Raw genomic sequence first — 15,263 nt, 5'->3', positions numbered from 1 at the left:
TGACAAGGGGAGATAAGATTGCTTTAGATCTAAAGTTGTTAATGTCTGTTGAATTTTGTCCTTTGTGCAGAGGGATAGTGTGTGACTTTTTCCAGAGAGAGGGATGTGGGATTCACTGATTGACTTGTTTATAAGGACTGAGACAGGATAGTCAGTGCTATTGGCTGCTATTTGTAGGTACTTGGTAGGAAGGTTATCATTTGAAGAAGAGCAGAGTTTGTGTGATTAGTTTTATATAGGATGTGGGCATAGGTTTGAAGGTGAAAGTGGATGTGGTGATATGTGGCTGTCGGGCAGGGTTGAGATTAGATGTTGAGGAATCCTTTGTTACAGATGCTGTACTGTCTATAAAATAAGAGTTGAACTGTATTGTAGTTTTGAGCGGTGAGTTATCGAGAGAGGAGTTTGAATTTAATTTTTGGTTGAGATATAAGATTTCTTTAATGGATGTCCTGAATTTTTTGGGGTTGTGTTTAGTGTTATTTTGAAAGTTATTATAGTATAGATTTTTGTCTTAATTTATTTGCTTTTTAGTACAATTGTGAAGCTTTCTGAAGTTTTCAAGATATAGTGGTGTTTTATATTTTTGACATTCTTTCCATGCTTTTTCTCTATCCTTCATTACCATTCTACTCTTTTTGAATAGCCAAATTGCATTATATGTTTACAGTCTCTTCCTTCTAAGAGGTACAAGCCTATTTAGGATATTTAGAAAAGCTGTATTGAATTTAATTACAGCATTGTCTGGGGGGGGGGGGAGGTTAGGAAGTTCCAGTTAATAGATGATAGTGTAATAGAGAACATTTCTGGGTTAAACTTGGGATATGTTGTTTTATAAATATGCAACTTAACTTGATGTGTGGGATGTCAAGTCGTGTAGACTGGGAGATGATCTTTGAGATTCTGACATTGTACCTGTGGTAGAGTACTTGCTAGGATATGATAATAGGATCCAATGTGATTTTTGTGTGAAACCATGTAAGTTCATGCTAGATGTAGGGGAGTTAGAGTTCATGTCCAGTCAATCAGTTGATATTCACATCACATAGTAAAATTTTTTTGTTATGTAAATGTTATGGATATCCAATGTAGAATATCTTCCAGTATAGCTGTATTGCAGCCAGGAGGGATATAAAGGACACATATTTGTTTATAACTGTTTACTTTGAGGAAAGCAGTAAGAATCTCTGCTGAACTGAATTTTGGTGTTGGTTTGCTGTAAGGGGAAATGTGGTAGATACTGGGAAATGTTAAAGCAATGCCACTACCTTTCCCCTTTATATGGTCTTTACAAATATTATAGCCAGGAGGTATAACTTCAGAGTAGTTTATGCTGGGTTTAAGTCAAGTTTCAGTTACAGTGAGAACATCAGGCTTATGCTGGGTAATACAGGCAAGTATTTAGCAGGATTATTTCAATACTTACAAGATTTATTGCAGTGAAAATTAGATCACCAGGGTTGGAGATTGGATGTTGATGGGTTAAAGAAGTGTGTGGAAGAGAAATATCTTTATGTTCATTGTGATAGGTGGAGCCAGGATTTAGGGTGTATATCTCCTCCTAGAAGGATTTTAGTATATTGGGGAATAAAGCATACTTGTCTTTTGGAGAGGATGCTTGCAATTAATTTTGGTTTGGTTTGAGATGAAGTGCAATTAATCAGCCTATATTTGAAATAAAGGTAAGGGACAGTGTTAAATAGGTTTGGTGCAATGTGCGGAGAGTGCAAATAAAGTATGGGTAGGTGGTTGGCACAGAGTTGGAGAAATGTTGGTGGATATTATTGAGTCATGGTAGGATGAAAGGTGGCACAGTTGGAGGAGAAGAGTAAAGAATAAGGCAAAGGGTAGCATAATTAAGTACAGGAATATGCATTTTATAGATGTCAGGTAGTGAGGAAGTAGCAATGGAGAAGGAAGCAAAAAGATGCAGGACAGTAGGAGATTCGGTGATGGTGGATTCTGAAAGCTGGAAGAGGATAGGTAAGGAGAGAAATATTTTATATAAAAGAAGATATGTAGGTTGTCCTGGTATCTTCTCTGGATTGTAAGGAATAGAGGGGTGTTAAAGGCTAGAGTGTAATAATGTGGTCAAAATAAAAAGAATGTGAAATAGATAGGTACTATTAGAGAGGGTTGTGATCATAAATGGATATAGTGCAAAGCAGTATGGGAGAGAGAAAGATAGTTGGGAATGGGGCTAAAAATTAAGTAGAGATCGGGAAGTAAGAAACGTGGAACAGGTGTGTATGTATAGCTGTAGTAAGGTCGTTTGGGGAGGGTTTTGGAAAAAGAGTCAAGTAAAATGCGTATGTAGGAAGTATAATTTTAGAGTAAGAGGGGGTGGATAGAAGTCTGGGTAAGGTAGTGAAGTGAGCTTCTCACCCTCAGGTCAATTTACAACCGAGATCGACCAGTTTATAGTCAGAACAAAGCAATTAACAAAGAAATGCAAGTAAAACAAGTTGTCTGTCATTTCCTGAGACTAAATAATTGCCATATGCAATATAGTTTACTGGTGAAGCAAAAGGGGACAGTGGCCAGCTTAGTTATAGGTCCTTAGAGTGCACAGACTAATTCACAGAGATTTTCAATCACAGTGCAGGGATGTATTTAACTGATTAGAGGTAATAGACAACAAGCTTTTTCATAGTAAATATGCTTACATTAAACACTTACAAAATTCTCAGTACGTTTGTAGCTGTAGGGCCTTGTGAAAGAGCTGCTGCAACATCAAGGTCAGATGTGAGCACAGGCTATTAAACACTGATAAAATTCTCAGTAAACTTGTAGGTGTAGGGCCTTGTGGCAGAGCTCCTGCAGCATTGAGGACAGAGGTAGTGACCATAGGCTATTAAACACTGACAGAACTCTCAGTAAACTTGTAGGCATAGGGTCTTGTGGCAGAGCTCTTGCAATATGGAGGTCAGATATAGTGATCGCAGGCTGTTGAACACTGACAAAATTCTCAGTAAACTTGTAGGTGTAGAGCCTTTTGGCAGAAATCCTGCAATATTGAGGTCGGATCTAGTGACCTCAGGCTCTGTTCTGTGAAGGAAGATAGAGAATTAGTGTAAGAGGAGACAACACTGAGGGGATATGTAGCAGTTATAAGTTGGGCAACATAGAATGATTTTCTTACTACCTTTGCTATGTGTTGGTCAAAAGCCAGATTACTGTTTACATATGTTCTCAGATGTGAGATATTTTAGATATGTTCTAAGATCACTGACTGCTAGGTCATCTCTTAGGGGTGTCTTATCAATGAGTAATTAACCTGGGTGGACTTTTTCCCACAAAAGAGACTGTAATGCACTTCTTGTCATTGAGTTTTAATCCATTGATTTGGCACCAGCCATTTGTGTTAGACCCTCTTGCAGGATGTTAGTATGTTAACATGTTAGTATCATGGGGAGACTCTGTGATAGGTCCCAATTTGCAGTCATCTGCAAACTTGGTGAGCCAGAGGCCCTTGACATTATCATTGACCTCCAAGAAGTAGATGCCAAACAGGAGTGGACCCAACATTGACCCTTGAGGTACTCCACTGGTCTGTTGGTGGAGGTGGTCTCACCAATCCTGACCACTACAAAACTTTAACTGTTAACTAGCTTTAGGCATTAGTTGTTGAGCCTCATCTATCACTAACCTTGGGATAATTAAGTATTCAATGAATATTTCTATTTGTGTTCTTTCTTTATTTCCACATTCCTCTGCTTTATACAGATATTCATAAAATTTCTGAAATATCTCTAGTACTTCTACAGTTTTTCTAGCGGTTATCGAAAAATAGTTGCTTACCAGCAGTCTTTCTAAATCCACCCTTATTTTATCTTTAGCACTCTGCATTTGCACCACTTCTTGTTCTGTGAGATTCCCCTTGTTCTGCAATACTTTGACCTTTGCCAGCCCCTCTAAGTAATCCCTATTTCTTCTTAGTCATATCTCTCTCTTTTATTTTGACTCTATTTTTAAACTCCATTTTCATTTTCTCACTCACAAGCTTTCTGTTTTCTGTAATAACTCTCGGATAATTGCCACAACCCATTCTCTAAATTCTTCTGTTTTTAACAATTAGGTGGGAAACCACCAGTGACTCATTTTTATTTAATTTCCTTGCATTTTTATTGGTGCATAATCTGAAACAATTATTGGATGGGTGTCAAAGCTTGTAATCAAATGCACATGTTCCTTTGAAATGTAATTTCTATCCAGTTTAGCCCAGTTATTGCACCTTGAGGAATAACATGTAAATTCTGAGTTCCTGCTACTGAATTCATAAGAAATATTTTCATTTTTTGTAAAAAAAAAAAAAAAAAAAAAAAAAAACTATCCTCTTTGGTTAGATTTTCCCTTCTAGGTCAGCCTGATATAACCTCAGTATTGCAAATCAAGTTCCAGTCCCCATCTATTACTAAATTCCTTGCTGAAAGCTGATTATTTCTTCCAAAAATTTCTTAAGTTGCATAAGAACAATTTTTGGTGGAATATAAATGTGTGCCAGTGTAATTCTCATACCTTGCCAGTAACCCCTTACACCCACAAATCTAACATTATACTCTCTTTTTTTCCTCTTCTTTCACTATTGGAGCCCCTGTAGCAATCAGTGTTATGTATTTCCAACTTCTGTCTGACATGCACTTGCTAATGTTTGGTAGGCTGATCTTTAACATGGTTGTATTTTTCTCATCTCTATTTGAACTGATGTTACATTTTCAACACTTTTACATAGGTTTTTCTGTTGATATGTAAGGTCACCTGTTATTCAAGTGACACTTAACTGGGATCTTTACTTTTTTGCTGGGAAACGTATTCCTGTCTATGTTTGAACCAACTGTTCTGGCTGTTTTTGGTTATTTTACTTTTTTGTAGATTACTGGTTTATTGCTCTTGACATCTGCAAGACAATATCCGGGTTGCAACCGTTCATGGTCGGTTCACCCTTTTGCTTTTCCTTGCATACAGGGTTATCTGTAGAAAAATCCCCCATATATCCCTTTAGTGCTTTGAGAATATACCCTGAATCTAGCCATTTATCTCCCTTATTTCTTTCAGAATTTGAATGAGCGGGGAGAATAGATTATATTTATTCTAGTCATACTTTTGTAACTCGGGTACTATCCTGTCAGTACTAAATCCTTTAGGAAAGCTTTACAGCTATGGAACTACTAGTATAGGGCTGTGTTAGTCAGGCAATGTCAGTTGGTTGTTCCTTACTGTTAACTTGTCTTGTTTTTTCCCACCATTGTAAAACATTTACAGGCAGGATTAAGGCACCTTCTAATAGAACTTTGTTTTCTTTGATTGCATAGGAAAAAGGTGTGGACTCTAGAAGCAACAACATGGTCCTGCGTACATACTTTTGCAAAGCATTGCCTACTACATTCCTTTTCTAGTTTCAGGACTAGCTTTACCAGGGCCATTCTCCAGGAGCTTCCGGATCCTTATCCTTCATTCTTCCTGATTGGATAGACTTTGGTAATAACCCATGTAGCCAAAAGGCTACTGCAGTAATGAGAATGATGAACATAGCACAGTCGTGTAAGCTGCACTTACCATAACACTAGAAGTTCAAATTTCTCACTGCCGCAGTAGTCACACATATTCACCATCCCCCTACTTTTGTATATAGTTAGCTTTTAGGATAGAAAGTTATTTGTTACTGTTATATTTTTAGAGGTTCAAGATGAGTGTATGTTTTCTTTGCATGGACAAGAAAATCCTGAAGATTTCTTCACTGTGATTGCTGATTTCCCTCATCTGAGCTGTCCAGTTAGCAATCAGAATTAAGGTGTGGGTGGGAGCAAGTGCTTCTTGAAGCTAGCCAATCACTGATGTTTCCTGGGCAGTAAACAACATATATAACCAAAAGGCTACTGCAGCTGTGAGGAATCCAGGCATCTACTGTTATGGTAAGTGCATTTTACACAACTATACTGTGCAGTGGACATTGACTCCAGGGAAAAGCTTTTGGTATATTAGGAAGTATACACAGTGGAAAAATTAAGGGAAATGGATCTTTTAAAAAGAGCTCAAGTAGTTAAGTGACATACATTTGAAAAGATAACAAGAGGTTAGCACTGTCACATGTCTTATTTTGGAATACATTCCCATGGTTGAAAAACTGAAAATATTGAAACCCAAAATGCTGAAAACTCAGTATTAAAAGTGGGAATTTACCATTTCCCTATTTGTTGTGCAGTAATGGAGTTGATATATATGTAATTATCAAGGGTTGCAGGGGGTCTTGCTCCCCTGCATTGAATAGGTTTTAAATATTCTGAATTTTCATCATCTGGGTTTCAAAATTTTGAGTTTTTCAACCAAATAAATGTATTCCCTTATTTCATGTCAGCTGGCTGCCACTAACATATTCCTCTTCCTCTAAATTGGGGTGATTATAGCAAGGGATGAGAGACTGAAGGGTCAGCTCTGGAAATATTTATGCATAGGGTGATGGCAGCCAGGAACTATATTGCTGGTTTGCTGGTGTGAGTCAGAGTGCAGGCCTCTCCTCTTGGCTTTATGGAAGCCTTGGAGTGGCAGACCTACATGTCAAGCTGCTAATAAGTTTAGATGAATTTTATAGATTAGAGGTCTTCTGTTTTTTTCTTTTTTTTGTAATCATTTAACATGTAGAAAGTTTGAAGTTACTGAAAACCAATGCTTTAACCTTCATTTAATCACTTTGTTTCATTTTGCAGCAGTAATTTTATTTTACAGACAGGTGTTTTTTTTAGTTATGAAGCAGCACTTTTTATTTACAGAATTGCATTTTCTTGCAATTAGTCTCTGGCACTAGGGAAATAAAGAAATCATCCTTCAAGAGGCTATGAGACATTTTTGAGTGCTGCTACATCCTCCCTCCATTGGCTAGCAATTGTAATACTGTGCCTTTTATGCTGTTTCCTTGTGTCTGTGCATACCTCTGCCATCTGCTCTGCTTAGTTGTCTGTTTGTAGTCCTTCACTGGCTTTGTATTCTTTGGTTCATGTACAAGTAGAGATCTCTAATGGTACTGCCTCTAAAGATCATTCCTGTAGCAAGACAGAATCAGTACATTCCACAAGGGATGGCCACCATCCATTAGTCACTGACCCTTTCCCAGACAATTTCTCCAGCTCCTACATTGATAATCAAATCCTTGCCTTATGAAGCAGTCAGGTTTCATCTCCTGTGCTGTTTTTTCTTCAAGTTTGAGCTCTCTTGCACAGAATTAGAGTGAATTCAGAGAATTCACTCTTCTTCATTATAGTGGGTTATTGCTTCACTAAATACTTGCCACCTGGTATAGTGCCATAATTTATTTGACTTAATTGTTTTTTAAAAACAGGAGGAAAAGGAAAAAGAAAAGGAAGTAGAGGGGAAAAAAATGACAATCTGGCAAGCCCGGAAGGTAGAAAGGAAGTTGCAGGTTCAAAGAAGGTTGGAGGAGCGCAAACGTCAGCAGATGATTTTGGAGGAAATGAAGAAGCCAGCAGAGGATATGTGTCTCCCAGACCACAAGGTTTGTGTGCTTTGATTTGATTTTGGAATTAGGTTTTCCAGCAGTGGAACAGTAGAACACAGAATACCTACTGCTGTTCACTGAAACAGAAAATGCAAACATTTTTATAATACTCATTACATATATTTGGGCCATTAAACAAGTCTTGCCTGCCATTTTGAACTGTAGTAAAAAAGATTGATATTTGATTTGGCTTTATAGTCTTTCTGCAGTGGGGAATTCCATCTTCTTATTCCCCTAACCTTGATGTAATTATGAATAATCTCTTGTTGCTCAGATTTGGTGTGTGTGTGTGTGTGTGTGTGTGTGTGTGTGTGTGTGTGTGTGTGTGTGTGTGTGCGCACACGCGAGCATGCGCGTGCATGCACATACAGTCATGCGAGTGTGATGTTATGTGTTGGGCTAAAAAGGCATACTTAGCCTCTGCACTATGCACTTCTTTACTGTTGCTTCCACGGTCCATATCACAGCTGACATTCAGCATGGAAATGCAATTGTTACTTGCAAACACTGAAAGCAGTTTGACTGACTGTAATGTTTGCTTCACAGTTCCATTACATTGATTTAATTCTTGAACTGTTACTCTATTTGTGGAGTTTACATGTTTTCCCTGCACCTTCATGATTTTTCCTGAGGTACTTTGGTTTATTATCACTTATCTAAAACATTTCAGCTGATCATCTGCTGTAAGTTGTTTTTGTATATATATATATATATATATATATATTTATAGATTCACTTCATAACACTGAAAACTCAAAACACTGAAAATGAGAAAACTTCATAATATAGAAGACCAAAACACTGAAACTCAAAACACCGAAAACACATATCATACATATACTGAGTTTAAACAACATAAATCATAGCACATTCCACCAAGTGTATCTTATGTACTTAGTGTAGTGAAGTGCAATCTTGGAGTTGAGATATATATATATATATATATATAAGTAGCAGGGTGTGTGGGGGGCGCAGCCCACCTTACACTTGGTGGAAAGTGCTATGATTTATGTTTAAACTCAGTATATGTATGATATGTGTTTTCACTGTTTTGAGTTTGTGTTTTGAGTTTGTGTTTTGAGTTTGTGTTTTGAGTTTGTGTTTTGGGTTTGTGTTTTGAGTTTTCAGTGTTTTGAGTTTTCAGTGTTTTGAGTTTTCAGTGTTTTGAGCTTTCAGTGTTTTGAGCTTTCAGTGTTTTGAGCTTTCAGTGTTTTGAGCTTTCAGTGTTATGAAGTGAATCCATATATATATATATATATATATATATATATATATATATATATATATATGTATATATATATATGTATATACACACACACACACACACCTGCAAGTACTGTAATGCTGTATTTACATTATCCCCAGTGACCCCATTAGTAGCTTAAAAGGACATGAGATGACTCCTTTCATTTGTATACATAAGAGGTGACTAAAGAAATAAAATATAAACAGCAGAAACACTCCAAGTATTCCTGATGTTTTTTGGATCACAGTACAGGACCCACACTGGCATAATTCTTTTGCTTTTGAGTGAAGGGCAGCTTGAAGAATTGTCATGAGTCAGCACTTCAACCCAACTATATGCAGGAGACAAAGGGTAATGCATGAGATGTGTCTGAACTCTTTCAAGATACCAGCTGCGCAGGATATGACAAATGCAGGAGCTAGATGATGGGAGTGGGCTGGTAGTCTTTGGTGCCTTAATATGATCCCACACTGATGCCATTAAGGACAGAGAAGGTAAGAGAAGTGAAGTTCAGTTATCAGTAACATCTTTCTCCTCCAGAGGCCATCTGCTGGGTCACTTTACTATCCTTGTGAGTAACTAGTATCTCACCATGGTCAGCCAAGGAGTCAAGCTCATACACATTGTTGACTGACTGCTTGAGGAGCATTAGAGATGCTTCCCTGGCAGTCAACTTGGGAAGTGTCGTGGGATATACACAGCACCTCTCCCACATTAGAACACCTGGATATTGCTAATGTCTAGCCTGCTTATGTGGAGCAGTCTGTCAGGTGAGTGGTTCTGATTTGGTGGCTGAATTATTATTTATTTATCCTTTGTTGACCAGCTTAGTCGGCTCTTTTCAGAGGACACCTGAGGTGGTATTTATTCTAGGAAGGGACATTTGGCCAGGGGATGAAAGGAACATCCTATCTCTTTTCTGTTGGTGCCATGGGATCTTTACATCCACCTGAGCTATCACCAACTCAAGAGGTGTAATGTCTCATCCAGAAAACAGCACACTTAGCAGTGCACCCACCCAATGCTACACTGCAGTGTTAGCAGTTCAGTCACCTGGAGTGGGAAGAGAACCGTCAATCTTCTGATCCTCCTATATCAAAAGTGAGTGTGCTACCTGTTGAACCACTGATGTTTGAGATTAGGAGTCTTTTCTTCAGTCCCCCCCCCCCCCCCACACACACACACACACAAACCATGCATAACTCACTGGCAGGTAGGATAGAAGGGACCCACGCAGGCCCTCTTGCAGCATTTGGGTCCATGATTTGTGACATATGTGAGCTATTTAATAATTGTATTGACTACTGTGGGAGAGGAAGCAACGTCTGCTGCTAGTTCGAGGTATTACACAAGGCTTTTAGTGGCAGAGGACTGGTATCAGCATACACCCACTGGAGCTTTGACCTGTTGGTCCAGACTCTGGTGCTGACTTGCTGCATGTTTTTCCAGAGCACTGAATGAGGCTTGACTCCCTCCACCCTGGATACAGGGTTAGGCAACAGTTTTCCTCATCCTCCATGTCCTTGGAAGGAGATACAGAAGTTCCAGAGGTTACTGAGTCTGAGACAGAAAAAGATAATAACATTTTCCTCCATTAATGATCCTTCCTTTTTGAAAAGACGTGGGCTTTTGAAACCCCATGTCTAGTGGGTTTCAGAATATTGTAACTTTTCAGTATATTGTAACTTCCCACACTTTATTAGTCTGGTTCTCATTTTGTTATATTATACTGTATTGTACTGTAATTTCTGTAAATTCTTGTAAAATACTGTGCAATCATAATGTGTTTGTGGAGCTTTTCTCCCCGGGCCTCTGCTGAAAATGGGCTCCTTTCCCAGTCAACAAATGTCAATAAATAAATAGTGCTCTATAGCTTAACCAGTATTTGGGCAAGTTGAGCAGTCTGTCAAGAAGGATGCCATCTCTGAAGCCTGGGAGCATTAGCTCTAATGTTGATAGTTTCATATCCATCAACTGAAGGACTAAGACTGTCAGGTACTTAGTCTGCCTCATGAAACATTCCCAGACCACTGTAGCCAACTTCCCTTTAATCACAGTGCACATTGCCTGAGGACTCAGCTCCTGCTCTCGTCAGTTATGCAAGCAATGAGCATGTCTGTAAAATGGCCATGGGCTTAATGGTTATTTATCTTTGTTTAAACACTTTTATTAAATTATCCATTAAGACATAGACACGCACATTATTAGAAAAGAAAAAGAAAAACAATCGTTTAACATTTTTCCATTTATACACATTAAACTTTGCCTATATTTTCTTTCTTTCTTTATAACTACTATCTTTCAGTTCAGTATTATTTAAATTGTTCATTTCCCACCTTCTGTTCAACTTCACTTCTCCTCCTGAACATTGCATGCATCTACAACCTCTTTGCCCCATTTTTGCACATGGGGTTGAACTGTCACTTCAGTTGTGACAGTCATCCAGAGCCAAGGTATGCACATTATTCTCCCCATATTGTTCCCACTAATTCCATTTATTTATGTATAATTTGGTCCTTCCGTTTTCTTAAGATCTGTCTTCCATTTATTTACCTATTTTACAATATTCAGTAGTTTTAATACAGTTAGTTTAAATTTGGATTTCCATTTTCTAGTAATTGCCTTTTTGGCAGCCAACACAGTTAAACTTAATAAGGCCTTACAATGTCTAGGCAGATCAGATCATGTAGCGCAGCTCAAAAGAATCATTTTCTTTGTTACAACCATTTGTTCCCCCAATATTTTACCAAGTACTCTGTAGGGAATTTTAAACATCTGCCAAACACTTCCAACATTTTGCTGTCTACCTGAGGAAAATATTCCTTGAAGTCTGCTTGGGGTATAAAAATACATGTGCAAATTCTTCCAGGTAGAAATCCTAAATTTTCTGGACTTTGTTGCATACTTGAAAACGATGCGTACATCCTCCCATTGTTCTGTTGCACATTGCTTTTCCAGTCTCTTTCTTCCCAGTCTTTTTAATCCCCTCTGATCAATTCTTATAATTATCATGCAATATTTTATATGCCGTACCAATTATCTCTCTTTTAACAGCAGCTTATGCTCCAGATTCAACTAAAAACTGTACCAGAGCAGGTGTTTCTTCTCCCTTTTTATTTGCCTATACTGTGAAATAAATTCTTGGTAGGGAAGGCAGTCTCTAATCTGCAGTCCAGACTTCACCTTGTCCTTATCCCACTCTATTACCTTTCCCTCTCTAGTTATTTGCTCCCAATACCTTGGTTCTTTGGCCAGTTTTCTGCATTATATTCCAGCCCCCTCATGCCTATTTTCTGTACCCCTGTTTGCAGTCAGTGCTAGTGGCAAAGTCTCCTTTCTTCATTCCCATGTTGGTTTAGTTCTCAGACTACATTCTGCAACTGTATAAATATAATATGCTGTATGGTTGTTATTCTTCTTCTTAAGGATCTGTGTCTAATATCCAACTCTCTCCATCTCCCACTTCATCATCATTCCTTTCCACTTTGAATTGTAACATTCTACTTGTGTTATGTAGATGAGCCCTAACTGTGTAGCTGTAAAATATCCATTAAAAACTGGTAATCCTAAACCACTTTGTTCTTCTGGGAAGATTGATGAATCCCATTTAATTCTTGCCCCTTTCCCTCACAGATAAGTTCTTTCAGCTCTTTATTAATTATTATCCACATCCTGTTCTCTGGTTGATAAAAATATGCCTGACCTATGTATAAAACTAAAGGGACTAAAAATATTTTCACTGTTTGTATCTTACTGTCTATATCAATAAAAAAGATCTTCAAGTTTCTCAGTTTTTGTGTTATCTTTTGTTTAGTCACCAGATATCCTTAATTGCCACAACAGAAGCCCTTTTAATTCATACTTCATCTTATCATGTCTCCAGAAATATGAATGTTGCCAAAGCAGTTCATGAATGGGTACATAATTTACGTCTCTAGCCTTTGTTTTATCTTTATTATTTTCATATCCTGAAAAGACTTGATACTGTCTCAAAATATTGCATAACGCTAAGATGTTCTTTTTCTGGATTTATCAAGTAAAAATTAATATCATCTGCAAATAAATCCAAGTTTTCTTGATTATCATATTAATAATATCCGTGAATTTCAGAGTCCCTCATTTTCTTTGCCAGTTGCTCTAAATATAAAGCAAATAACAAAGAAAAAGAGGAAAACCCTGTCTGGTTCCTCTATTCAAACATAGGATATTGTAGAAGAACTCTCCCACTTTAATTCTGGACTCTAATCCTTCATGTATCATCCTGATTAACCATATTATTGTGTTAGGGAATGTAAATGCTTCCATTGCCCTACTCATAAAATCCCAGTTTACTTTGTCGAATTCTTTCTTTGCATCAAACTAGCCATCAACTGTGTTTTTTTTTCCAACATTCTGTTTCCCTCCGAATCATCATTGTTCTATTAATGTTGTCAAATGTTTGCCTCCTCTCCACATAACCACATGGATCCTTATCTATCAATTTTGTCAACATCGTTGTCATTTTTTAGCTAGTGTAGATATAAATAGTTTATAATCATAGTTTATAATTGATGCATCTATATGAGGCTAGGTCTGATGGGTCTTTACAGCCACCACAGCTTTCTTCCGAGATGTTGTTGATTCCCTTCCTTTTAAAATACTGTTAAACAAAATCTTACAGATTATCAATTTTTCCCTCTTAACTTGTCAAGGAATGCTGTGTGTTCCTGGAGACATCCCAGCAAACTGGTTATACATCACCATTTTTATCTTATCTACTATTTTAATTGTTCATTGTTGAGCCTCATCTTCTTCTTACCATAGCATAATTAAGTCTTCCATAAATATTTCCATCTGTGCTCTTTCTTGGTTCCACATTCATCTGCTTTATACACATTTTCATAAAAATGTCCAAAATACTTCTAAAACCTCTGTAGGATCTCTGGTAATTTTTCTTGTCATGGGCTGCCTGAGTTTGTCCTTTTCTACTTTCTGTTAGCTATGTCGTCATTCTAGTTTTTGTGCTCTGGAATTGTTATAAAAAATAGTTGCTTAACAGCGATCTTTCTAAACTCTTGCTTATTTCCAAATACACCCTTATTTTCTCTTTAGTACTCTGCAGTTACTCCTTTACTTGTTCTGTGGGATTTCCTTTATTGTATAATATTTTAATCTTTGCCAGCCCTCTAAATAATTCCTATTACTTATTTTTAATTCAGACACCTTTATTGAATTATCACTTATGGCAAAGCTGCGGTGGTGCAGCAGTAGCGTTGTTGCCTCACAGCAAGAGATTCTCGGGTTCGATTTTCGGCTGGAGCACCTTCTGTGTGGAGTCTGCATGTCCTCCCCGCGGTCGAGTGGCATTCGAAAGACATGCGTACAATGGGCATGCCTTCGTTGAAGGTTGAGCATTGAGCTGGCACCTCTGCACCAGTAAAAAAATCTACTTCCAATCATTAGCAGACCGGAGTTCTGCTGTGGCGACTCCTAACCAGGAAAAGACGAAAGAACAACAACTTATGACCTCCCTTGTAAATTCCTATTATTTCTTAACCACATCTCTTTTATTTCTACCCTGTTTTTTAACTCCATTTTCATTTTATCCCACTCACTAGCTATCCCTTCTGAAGAAATTTCTATCTTCCCTAATAACTCTGTAATAATTTCCAGTACTCTTACCTTAAATTCCTCTCTTTTAACATCTAAGTGGGAAAGTGTTAGTTCCTCATTTTTACTTCATTACCTGCCTTTTTATCTTTTTTTTCATTGCATGATCTGAATAGTTATTGGATTATGTTGAAGCTTTCAATTAAATGCACGTGTTCTTGTGAAATATAATTTCTAACCAGTCTTGCCAAGTTATTATACCTTGTGAAATAATATGTAAATTCTGTCAGAGTTCCTACAACCCAATTCACATCTTTCATACCAAATATTTTCATAAATTTCTTCTAACCTTTCTATGTATGTAGGGCAAATAACAAGGGGGAAAGAGGGCATCACTGCCTTTTTTCTCTGTTTAAGCATTGCTTGTCAGAGAAGAGCCTTCCCACCTTAATTCTTACCTCCAACCCTTCACATTTCCTCCTTATTAACCCCTTTAATCTGTCAGAGAACACAGGTGCTACAATTACCCTACTCATAAAATCCAAGCTGACCTGCTGAATACTTTTTCTGAACGGAGACTTACCAATAGTAGCAAGTTTTTCTTATGTTTTATATTCTATTAATTTTATCTTATGTTTATCTCCCCTTCACAAAACCACATTGATCTTTATACAGCATTTTTGGGACATCTTTGCTTTTCTTTGTGCCAGTGTAGGCATAAACACTTTTAATTATGATTTAAAACTAAAGTGTCTCTATAAAAAGCCATATCTAAAGCCTCTTTTCCCCCTTTTGGAAGTACAGCCAACATTGCATTCTTCCAAGATGCTAACTCCCCTCTTTTAAAACATTGTTAAACAAAGCAATGCAGATCTTTGTCATTCTCTTTCCTCCTAACTTCCAAATTTCGACAGGAAA

The 15,263-nt window shown here is 37.5% G+C and overlaps 1 protein-coding gene across 1 annotated transcript in view; it reads left to right on the top strand.

Annotated features, from left to right (window-relative positions):
• Positions 1 to 15,263, top strand: part of BAZ2A (bromodomain adjacent to zinc finger domain 2A) — a 3,667,728-nt gene that overhangs the window by 1,489,516 nt on the left and 2,162,949 nt on the right. Inside the window, exon 14 of the mRNA XM_044083634.1 lies at positions 7,334 to 7,507. Coding sequence (XP_043939569.1) covers positions 7,334 to 7,507 — 174 coding nt within the window. The remainder of the gene's footprint in view (positions 1 to 7,333; positions 7,508 to 15,263) is intronic.

The sequence above is a fragment of the Protopterus annectens genome, chromosome 9.part0, assembly GCF_019279795.1.
Source record: "Protopterus annectens isolate FY-2018-M chromosome 9.part0, PAN1.0, whole genome shotgun sequence".
NCBI lineage: Eukaryota > Metazoa > Chordata > Ceratodontiformes > Protopteridae > Protopterus > Protopterus annectens.
Note: the sequence above shows the minus strand (reverse complement) of the source record. Positions and strands in the feature narration are given on the sequence as shown.